Source organism: Marmota monax, unplaced genomic scaffold (assembly GCF_021218885.2).
Source record: "Marmota monax isolate L192 unplaced genomic scaffold, Marmota_monax_Labrador192_F-V1.1 WCK01_AAM20220418_F8-fsc00121, whole genome shotgun sequence".
Classification (NCBI taxonomy): Eukaryota; Metazoa; Chordata; class Mammalia; order Rodentia; family Sciuridae; genus Marmota; species Marmota monax.
The window spans coordinates 304,698-316,538 of NW_026693351.1; the positions used below are offsets into that span (position 1 = coordinate 304,698).

Here is an 11,841-nt window from a genome sequence, read left to right on the forward strand (position 1 = left end):
CACAATTATGAAAGTATGCCAACAGCAACCTGCATATTGTCTGGTGTCTTCAGCCACCTGTATAAGGAAAGATCTCAAAACACTGTCAAAGCTTTCCTTCTTTATTAAATTCCCTTAAACAATAATCATATTATGATTTAAGACAGGACAAATCTCACCAAATATTTACAACTGGTTCTTTTTGTCATATAAATAAAGCTATAAAAACACCCCCTAATTCAACTCTACTTTCTCTAACCTATATGATTTTCTAAAATTGAAAAAGTGATTCTGGGAGATTGGGATATAGCTCAGTGACACAACACGTTTAGCATGCACAAGGCCCTGGGTTTAATCTCTAGTACTGTTAAAAGAAAAAAAAAAAAAAATCTGGTGTACTAAAACCACAGCCAAGGTTTTTCAACATCTTCAGCTCAAATACTTGTAAATCCCCTACCAGAGTAGATCACAAAACTGTTACCTGAACTTTACAGTAAAGCACTGGGAGTGGCTGGGGTCTTTAGGTTAGCATAACCCTTATACAGCAGCATCAACTCATCATTCCTGTCTTCTTCAGCCTCAAAAAAATATGCAGAATTTCTTTTCCCTTCAGAAAAGTTCTCAAAGTAACACACTAAGTTACAAAAAAGACCAAAAAGTTTTTTATTGCTTTACAAGCCAGCAAGAAACACGACTGAATAACTATAAACATGACTCTTCTCAACTCTCAAATGGAATTAAAAAACCAGAATATACTTCTTCACTTAAACTGTATTTATCAAAACTGATATTCAAGAGCCAGATAAAGTGGTGCATGCCTGTAGTCCCAGCCACTTGAGAGACTGAGACAGAATGATCACTTGAGCCCAGGAGTTCAAAAGCAGCCTGGGAAACATGAAGACACTATCTCAAAAAAAAAAAAAAAAAGAGAGAGAGAGAGAGAAAGAAATCCACAACTTCTAGAAAAAAAAAACTTTAAAATATTCTCCAGTAGAATCAATACTTACTAATATGGCATTATGTAAAAATGTGGATGTGTAACGGATGTGATTCTGCAATCTGTATTTGGGGTAAAAATGGGAGTTCATAACCCACTTGAATCTACTGTATGAAATATGATATGTCAAGAGCTTTATAATGTTTTGAACAACCAATAAAAAAAAAAGAATCAATACTTACAGGCAAGAAAAAATTATTATCAAACTCTATATCTGGTCATGTAGCTAAAAAGACTTTTATCCAGGCAGTAATATTACTACACATTCTAAGTGACCATCATAGGCACTTTTAAGAATCTAACATCCTTTTCTTTCTACAAACTCTCTGCAGAAAGAACTGTCAAGAAAACTGTTCTAAAATCCAACAATGCACAGTAACTCACACATAGTTTCCACCTCCTTCCTCATGATTGGAGTCAGCCTTTAATTCAGCCTGATAAACACCAGATATCTCCAAAGTACAAACAGGAAGCCTAAATTGGTGATTAGGCAAAAAAAGATAATACTTCTAAGTACTTCACATTATTCTGGAAACATTAGCAACTTCCTTTCAGAGGGTGCCAAACAGCTGTGGATTAAGTCACCTTTTTTGATGTTGGGTCTTTTTTTTTTTTTGCTGTGCTAGGAACTAAACCCAGGGTCTCACACATGCTAGATAAGTGCTCTACCACTGAGCTACACCCCTTTTTTAAGCCGCTATTTTAATAATTTCAATTCAATATTAAGAGTTGACTGGTAAGCATTCTTAATACCATCTGAAAATGGGAAGAAAACTGGGGCATCCACAAAATTTATGACTTGCCCCAAACTGTAAATTTAAAATCTATTGGGATAGCCATCACCAACTTAAAATTTCTTACTTGAAAAAACATATATGTATATTTCCTTTTAAGCTGAGGCTTCATCTTTCTTCCAGACCACACAAAACATTTTTCTCTAAGATACACTCGCCAGGGTATTGCTAATTCTTGCACGTGGCTTCACACTTCCAGATCAAATGACCTACCTGGCTGCTAGGAAGGAGGTTTCATAGTTTAGGAATGTATCACATAAAGTTGATGTGTGTGACAACTATTTTTAATTGCCGCAACAGCAGAATGTTAAGGCAACATCAGAAAGTAGAAGTATTTTAAAACACGAAGGCCTACTTCCCTAGTGATAGAACCAAAAGATGAAATGTTACTAAATCTCTTAATACAAAAACTTCCAAAATAATCTGTTGAGTTTGACTTTGCAGTTTAATCTTTTATATTCTAATGGCAGTGAAAGAGAACCCAGGGCTTTAATTCCCTTGGCAAAAAATTCAACACCTCATTTACCCACAGGCTTAAAATAAGGAAGAGAAAGTAAGTTCTTGCTTGCCAACCATCCTTTTTAATTATCTATTTTTATACTATATCCAGGCTACACCTGGAAATGGATGGCTAACTTAGATATAGAAAATATCGAGTCACTTCTGGAAGAATCACAAACGAGACAATGAATTCTCAATCAGTACATCCACAGTCAGGGTAAGGAAGAAAAGGACTTTACCAAGGGACTGACATTTACACTTTTTGACAGAACTGAAATATAACGAATTACAGAGCAAATTTACTGAAACAACAAAGAAAAATCTGTCCATGTAAAGGCTATTTTTTTTAATCCCCAAAAAAGTGTTTCAATTCTGATACTCACACCACACAACTGGTTAAGAAAATAAAGCGCAGTGTTTAGCAACTGGGTATCCTAACTACGGTAAGAGGCACTATGTGCTCAGCCATCCCTGGCAACTGCTGAAGTCAGCTAGGCCAGAAGCAAGGAGAGCCACCTATTTTTCAACACAAGCCGCTGCTGTCTCCTTATTGAAGCCCCGGATGGAGAGATCATAGACCACCTCCTCTACTTTCTTCACATCATACTTCAAGCCATCGTAGCGCTTCCTCAGGGAGTCGTTTTTCAGGTTGAGAAGACGGAAACCAGAATCCAATTCATTGATAAAGGTGGAGATGTGCAGGGGCCGGGAGTAGTCTCCAGCAGTCACACTGTTGACAGACAGCCTAGACTGTACAAGGAAAGAGAAACAGGGGCACGTAACAATGTAGTTCTTCCTTGGTACAACTTCATGTGGCTCACAATTAGAGGACCCTCAGGCCTAGAAAGCTATGCTGATGTTCTCTGCTTAAGGTATAGGTTAAGCACAGATAAAACAGAAGCTTCTCTGAGAAAAAAAAAAAAAAAACCTGCGAGAAATGAGACCATTTCTGCTAAATACAGGTTTAATAACATCAACGTCTTCTATAATTTCACTAATGTCTTAAACTGGCTATTGTGCAATTGTACAGTAAAGTTAAGCAAGTGTCATCTTTATAACTCATGAGCTAATATATAGCAGAAAGAAATGGTAGAATACTCTCAGCAGCACTGCCTATGTTTTCCAGGCCAAATGACCAGTCTTAGAGTGCAACTACAGAGCTGCAACTCCAGTCACCTAAAATCAGTAAGACAGAGATAGGACAAGAAGTTAAAATCCAGTCATTGAAACATGGTCTTGGGGGGCTGGGGACATAGCTCAGTTGGTAGGGTGCTTGCCTCGCATGCACAAGGCCCTGGGTTCAATCCTCAGCACCACCAAAAAAAAAAAAAAAAAAAAAGAAACATGGTCTTGAAGGACAGATAAGACTAATTTCAAGACCCAACTCAAGATTTTCCTTCTCCATAAAATCCTCCCCAGTTTTCCTAGGGTACCCATTTAGTGTATTTCCAACACATATGGACTTAAAGCAACTCACACTAATCACTGATATTGACAAGGTATCAGAACTCAAGTATTGCGTCTCCAACAATCCTGTCAAGTGCTACAGCATGCTAGTTTGCCCCAATATCCCTTCTCCCCATCTTCCTCAGTGAGAAATTCCTCAAATTTTCACCTCACACACATATACCCCATTTCTGTCTTCCCTAATAACAAGGCACTATAATGTTCTTTTTTGTTTTGTTTGCAGCAGTAGGAATTGAACCCCAGGCTTACACATACTAGGCAAGCACTCTACCACTGAACTACCCTTCCCAGTCCCACAGCACTAGAATATTACACAGAAACTATGTGGACAACTTCAAACCAATATCCTTAAAGTGAGGGATATGCCTTTTCCTATTTCCTCCTACCACTATTGGGGATGAAGATGTGAATTACCAGAATTACAGCAACAGTTCTGGAATATAAGAAAGAAGCTTAGAAACTACAAGAATCTAGGATCAAGCTGAGCATGGTGGTGCACACCTATAATCCCAGCGACTTGGGAGGCTGAGGCAGGAGGATTGCAAGTTCAAAGCCAACCTCAGTAACTTAGCAAGACCTTATCTCAAAATAAAAACCTAAGAAGGGCTGGGGATGTGGCTCGGTGGTTAGGTGCCCCTGGGCTCAGTCCCTGGTAACCCCCCCAAAGTAATCTAGAGTCAAAGATCAAAGAAAAATATTACCAGCCCTAGGCTCCTATCATTTGGAGCAAAGACAGGCAAATTTTCTTAATGAGATAGACAGTAAATATTTTCAACTCTACAAGCTGCACTGTCTCTGCCACAGTATTCAACTCTGCTATTAACAGCTTTTTTCCTTTTATAGACTTTTCTTACAGGATAATTTCCCAAGAGAGATTGGGGGGATCATGTATAAGAATACCTCTTACAATTATATAGGTAAATTGCTAAAATGATTATATAAGTTAATATAGAGTTATGGTTTGGATTTGTAGTGTCCCCCAAAGCTCATATGTGAGATGTTGCAAGAACATTCAAAGGTGAAATGATTAGACTGAGAGGTGTAACCTAATCAGTAGATTAATCCACTAATATGGATTAACCAGATGGTAACTATAGACAAGTAGGGTGTAGCTGGAGAAGTGGGTGACGGAGGCAGACACTTGAGGTTTATATTTTATCCCTGGCAAGTGGATATCTCTGTTACCCAGATGCCATGTCCTGAACCACTTCCTCCCCCAACACCTACCTGCCATGATGTTCTGCCTCACCTCGGGACCAGAGCTATAGAGCTGGCTGACCACAGACTGAACCTCTGAAACCATGAGCCAAGATAGACTTTTCCTCTTCTATATTGTTCTTGTCAGACACAATGGCCACAGCAACACAAAAGTTGATTAAAACACAGTTACTAGGAATACATGACTTGCCACTACTCTAAATGAATAGGGATTAGCATCTTTTGAAACTTCATATTAGTAAAAATGCAGGGGTAGATGCATGGTTCAATGGTATAGCAACTGACTAGCATGCACAAGGCTCTGGGTTCCACCCCCAGAAAAACCACAAAAAAATAAGAAAACCTCATTATCTGTAACACATACAGTACAATCAATGACTACCTGATGACGGATAAGATGGCTTACAAAATTAAGACTTTCTAAGTTTTGTTTCCACTTTAAAAACTGAGAGGAAAGCAAGAAAGATCAAAAAGGCAATCTGCAAATTACTGAGCTTCTTACCAGTTCGCTAGCAAGAATTAAAACTCCTGAGAGATAATCTTCTACATCCAGGTGAAATCCTTTTTCCCGATCTGGCTCAACTAAAAACCATATCAAAATAAAAACGAAGTCATTATATGAATGCAACTTAAACCTAAAAATAAAAACAAACATACATGTAAACGTATGATACATATAAAATTCATTTCAAAGTAAATGAAGAAAGGACAAATAATTTATGTTTTTCAGGTGTTTACGTCTGTAGTAACTAGACCTCACTGTGGATTTTTCAAGCTCTTAAACAAAGTTCAATTTTTCCTTCCAGTCTTCTCTGAAAAAGTAATACCATCAAGAGTAGTATCCAGGGGCTGGATTTGTAGCTGAGTAGTAGAGCTCTTGCCTAGCATTTGTGAGGCACTGGGTTCAATTCTCAGCACTTCATATAAACAAAATAAAAGTCCACTGACAACTAAAAAATACTAAAAAAAAAAAAAGAATAGTATCCAGTTATGTCAAAGAATATTCTTCTTGTTAAAAAAATGGAAAATGAAGCCTTTATGGAGAAGTCATGATATTTATAACCAACTTCCAAAAGATTCTACACACACACACAGTGGGAAAACCAAGCAGATGCAGCAAAATGCTTAAAAAATGGTGAATCTAAGTGGACTGTAAACACATGTTCATTTTACTCCTCTTTAAATTGTTCTATAGGCTTGAAATATTTCTAAATTAAATTTTAAAAACAAAAAGGATTACTCAGATATAAGTGAGTAAGCCACATAGCATTTTCAGTTTTTGTGTTTCCAAGAAAGGAGCTTCCTATTTAATTCTCCTTTGTTTTAATAGAAAGTACAAGCAACAGCTCCTCCCACCAAAAACTAAGCTACCATGCCTGACTCTGCAAATCCCCCTAATGAAGACACTTACTGCCAAGAATTTCTGTAACTGCTTCCCGAGTCACTAGTGTTTCTGTTTCCAAATACACAACAAATGCTGCCAAGAAGACCAAGCGCTGCAACACGAACCTCCAGTGCTCATGAAATCTGTGTAAAAGTAAGCACATTCAAGTTGTGAGGGATCTTCAGAAAGACAGTGTAGTGCAGGCATGTCTAAATGTTCAGAAATTTTCAACTACAATCTTATGTGAAACCCAATATATAAAACATGTAAGAGCAATAGGACGTTCAGATATATTAAATAATTTAGTAAAACTTTTTTAAATTCAAACTTATAGCATTTACTTATAAGTTTAATCAATGAGAAGCATGATCCAATTTTGATAAATACAAAATTTACAATAAAATTATCCATGACAAGGGTAAGGGTGCTTAAGAAGTGATACTGCTTTGCTCGTGCAGTGGCACACACCTGTAATCCCAGCAGCTCGGGAGGCTGAGGCAGGAGGATCACAAGTTCAAAGGCAGCCTCAGCAACTTAGCGAGATCCTGTCTCAAAATTAAAAATAAAAAGGACTGGGGATGTGGCACAGTGGTTAAGTGCCCCAAGGTTCAATCCCTAGCACCAAGAAAAAAAAAGCTATACTGCTCTGAGAAAAAAAAATTGAAAGTAGCTAAGTGGTAAAGTGCTGCCTAGCGTGTACAAAGACCTGGGTTTGATCCCCAGCACCACAGAATATAAAGTATTAAAAATTGCAACTGAAGACCGATGAAAACTGCAATTGTATATCAGCCACTATCTAATTTATTCCTACACTTTGAGTATAGGGCATCAAGAAAATCCTAATTCACAAAATTATCATTTCCAATCACTAAATAGAGAACTTAAAAACTCAGGCTACTGCTGGGCACAATGGCACACTTGTAATCCCAACACTCAGGAAACAGAAGCAGAAAAATCATTTGAGTCAGGATAATCAAAACCAAACTGGGAAACATAGAAACCCCCCTTCCCACCCAGAAAAAAAACCTCGGATACTAAGCTAAAGCCTGACAGAGAAATAGCAATTTTACGTATTCCTCTGAATATGAATTCCAAGCCTGCTGATTTTCAAATGTTGCAACAAATTCAAAAAATGTTTCTCTTTTTAAAACTGAATTTATAATTAAAAATGTTCTCCAAAAGCAAAAAAAAAAAAAAAAAAGTTTCTCAACACAATGCAGGTCAAACAAAATTTTCTGAGGGCAAACCCAGCCAAAAGGCAACCTATGTGTGACCTCAAGAGTAATTGGTTTATATAAGGACCCTGCTAGTCCTACTGTCCTACCTCTGTGAGTTTCAGTCATAACCTTACAGCAAGGGTCAGCAAACTTTTTCTGTAAAGGGCCAGGTAGTGAACATTTTACACCTTGTGAGCCACTTTCACTTTCTGTCACACACTCTTGAGTTTTTCTTTTAACAACCCTTTAAAACATAAAAGCCATCCTTATCTTTGAGGCAGTAGGCCACTAATGGTTTGCCAAGCCCTGCCATAAAGAATTTTTTTGTGCAGTTACATTATTTACCCCTCATATACATCCCAACCGTTTATTAATTACATGTTTCAAAAAAATAACTTTTTTAGTTAAAAAAAGAAGAATGTAGAAATTTTTGACTCTTATTTATCTCATCAACACTCAGATGCAATTTTTCCCAGTTTAACATCTACAATACCTAGATATATATTTTATGACCTACATTTCACAATCATGACTAGCAACCTTTTTCTTCCCTATTGGTATATAAAATAACAGTAGATATAAGAATAAAGGTGTTGTAGATTCAATAAGATATAGCATAAAATATTAACTAAATATGCCCTCTGGGCCAAGCACAGTGGTGCATGCCTGTAGTCCCACAACTCAAGATGCTAAAGCAAGAGGATCATAAGTTCAAAGTCAGCTTCAGCAACTTAGAGGAGCCCTAACCAACTCAGCAAGACTGTGTATTAAAATTTTAAAAAAGGGCTGGGGATGTGGCTCAAGCGGTAGCGCGCTCGCCTGGCATGCGTGCGTCCCGGGTTCAATCCTCAGCACCACATACAAAGATGTTGTGTCCGCCAATAACTAAAAAATACATATTTAAAAATTCTCTCTCTCTTTAAAAAAAAAAAAAAGGACTGTGGGCATGAGTATAGCTCAATGGTAGAGGAGCATCCCTAAGTTCAATTCCAGTCCCAAAAGAAAAAAAAGTTCCTTGGCAGCAAAATTCAAGTTTTGAGATAAAATTTAACTCCATATATCTAATTCAACCTGAACTCACAGCATAAATACAGTTCACCTGACTGTAAGAAACATGAATATAGCAAAAATATATTCTCAATTTGACCTTCATACAATAGATATTTTCCTAATTACTTTTCCACTGAAAAATAAGACATATTTCTTAAGAAATTTTTCAAAAATGAAGAAAGGAAAATCAATCTAGTCGCCACTACTATCAGTATGATTCTTTTTGTTGTTTCCTCTATATACAGAGATTTTTAAGTGGTCATAAGCAATCATTCAGTACCTATAATTTTTGGCCTGTATTTTTTACCTAACATTACAAAACAATGATTTTTTTTTTTTTTTTAACAAACCTGTAATACTGTTCAGCAGGGAACTTGGTCTTCAGAGACGTTAGATGTGTTTTTACTGTGCCAAAATGTTCTCGAGCTTTCAAACACCTCTTTGGAACTAATCACAAAAGATAATCAAATGTGAAAAACTTACCAAATTTCAAATACAGTTCTTGCTTAATAATCTATGCAGTCTACCTGAAAGTTAAACTTCTTTAAAACTTTCACAAACGTATCTCTGCTTTTCCATCTGGCTCTAAAACTCATAACTAGTTCCCCTACTAATTAACCAAATTAAAAAATAAACAAAAACTTGTGTGAAGGGAATATATTAGGAAACACATTGGACCAGGCACAGTTGCAATGCTTGCAATCCCAGCACCTCCAGAGACTGAGACAGGAGTATCGTGAGTTCAAAGCCAGCCTCATCAAAATTGAGGCACTAAGCAACTAAGTGAGACCCCATCTCTAAATAAAATACAAAATAGGGCTGGGGATGTGGCTCAGTGGTCAAGTGCCTCTGAGTTCAATCTCTGGTACCAAGAAAATATTACAAACCTACAGTCTAATCGAAACACCTGCTCCAATTTCTATTCACCAGAAGGCACAATGGACATTTTTCACAATAAAATGAGACAGACCAAGTATGCATTCTGCATGGAAATTAACTAAGAAATCAAAAATTTTGATACATATATCATTTACAACCAGAAGAATGACAAGTTATACTCCATTTATGTATGATGTGTCAAAAGGCAATCTACTGTCATGTATAACTAATTAAAATTTAAAATTTTTAATAATAATTTTGACACATATATTCAAAATCAAAACAAACTTACTGTCCTGAAACCCAGCACCCTGATGGACCCCTTGCAGAAGAGTTAAAATCTCTCGAGCTGTTTGTTCTAAACTCTGTACAACTTTACGAATTTCCTAGAGAGAATTAAAAATCAAAATCAGATAAACTCAGCACAATCACTATCACAGACTCATACCAAACACACTATATTTGATCTATCACACTGTCATATGCATTTAAAATACAAAATCCTTCACAAAGATAGAACCTGTATAAAAAATAATCAGGTTTGTTTATTTTTTGTTTTGTTTTGTTTTGAAAATAAATTTTTTTTATTTGTCTAATTAGTAAGTAATCAGGTTTGAATACTGACTTTTCCATTTATTTCCCCTGTGAGACGTTCAGGAGATTACTAAAAAGTCAGATTCCTCAGGTGGCCTTCAAAAAATAATAGACCCTGGGCATCCCACACCTGTAAACCCAGTGGCTTAGGAGGTTAAGGCAGGAGGATCTTAAGTTCAAAGCCAGCCTACTGAGGCCCTAAGCAACTTAGCAAACCCTGTCTTAAAATAAAAAGGACTGGGGATGTGACTCATTGGTAAAGTAGCCCTGGGTTTAAATCTCCAGCACCAAAAGAAAAAAATATATATATATAATAGCCATCCACCATTCTTCACATAAGACACTATAAAAATTAAAAGATGTGAATGCAATGAAGAATTGAATGCAATAGGCCGGTTGCATATTTTTATTTCATATATTTTACAAATATCTGAGTATATTTATGTACTAGAAACTGTATAAATACTGGGAAACCAAGCAGACGGTCCCTACCCTCTGGCAGTTTAGCAAACAAAAGGAAAAACGACATTTAAAATAACAATTATCACACATTTTTTTTATTTTTTTAATATTTATTTTTTTTAGTTGTAGTCGGACACAATCACTATTTTATTTATTTTTTTATGTGGTGCTGAGGATAGAACCCAGGGCCTCGCACATGCTAGGCGAGTGCTCTACCGCTGAGCCACAACCCCAGCCCTATCACACAAATTTTTAAAAAGTTAACGTGCTACTAGAAAACGTAAGGGAGAACCAATTAGACTGCGAGGTCAAAAGATGAATATGATGAAAGAAGCAAATTCCAAGAAAAGCAAACAGTAAATGCAAGAGTCCTGAGGCATGAAACTATTTCGATCGCTAGAGGAACAAAAAGGAGATTACTTGAACATAATAGAGAAAGAGAAACTGTAAAATGAGATTGGAGAGAGACCTTGTAGATTAGAGTCGAGTCCGCATTTTTATTCTACGTGGGAAGAGAAGTCATAGGAGATATTTTAAAAGGTGGGGTCACATGTGCTTTTAAGACACCAACAACAGAGAAAACGTGTTGACAGAGACCCGGACACTAACCAAGCCTTCGACATAAACAAATGCTGAAAAAGAGGAAAACTGACACTCATATGAAGCAGGTGATGCTGAGATGCTGAGACCCGGAACACGGAATCAGGGGAGCAGTGGAATCCAGGGCCGGGGTAGGGAGGTGCCCTAACCTGACACTAAAGGGGAAGCAACCCACCCTCGGAGGTGTCCCCACCGCCCGAGACTGAGCGACGCAGGAGGGCCGGGCTGTGTGGCCCAGCTAGGCAAGGAAAGGAAAAGGGGATAGGAGGGAGGGGCTCGCCTCTCGGATGTCCTGCTCAGCAGCCAAAAAGCCCTGCAGCTCCACGAAGATCTCGCTCACAGACATGGCGCCGGCCGCACAACAATCAGCCAGCACGGCGAGGGCGGCCAGGGAAGCGAGTCCGGCAGACAACCCGCGCAGTCAGTCGCAACGCCCGCCGCTACGCCCGCCGCTACCGCCGCGTCCACCCGGCTCTACGCCACGGCCGTCGCTGGGGTCTTCCGAAGCCCGCGGCGCGCCGGAGGCCGGCCTGTCCACCGCGCTGCCTGAGGCGCCGCCCGACGTGCCCGGCGCTAAGGGGTGCTTCCAAAGACCGGGAAAGAGAGAATAGGCAGGGCTTCAGACTGGCGTTTCAGACAGGCATCGCCGGAAACAGCCCGCGAAGGGGGCTTAGGGGGCACGTGAGCCTGCGGGAGGCG

The 11,841-nt window shown here is 38.3% G+C and overlaps 1 protein-coding gene across 1 annotated transcript; it reads right to left on the bottom strand.

The window, feature by feature from the left end:
• Positions 1-618: 618 nt before the first annotated feature.
• Positions 619-11,630, bottom strand: Tsn (translin). The gene is made up of 6 exons (XM_046456842.2): positions 11,423-11,630; positions 9,779-9,872; positions 8,958-9,054; positions 6,368-6,483; positions 5,459-5,538; positions 619-3,021 (listed from the first exon to the last, which is right to left on the bottom strand). The coding sequence occupies exons 1-6, from the start codon at positions 11,486-11,488 to the stop codon at positions 2,788-2,790; spliced, it is 687 nt and encodes a 228-aa protein (XP_046312798.1). The 5' UTR covers positions 11,489-11,630; the 3' UTR covers positions 619-2,787.
• Positions 11,631-11,841: the final 211 nt, after the last annotated feature.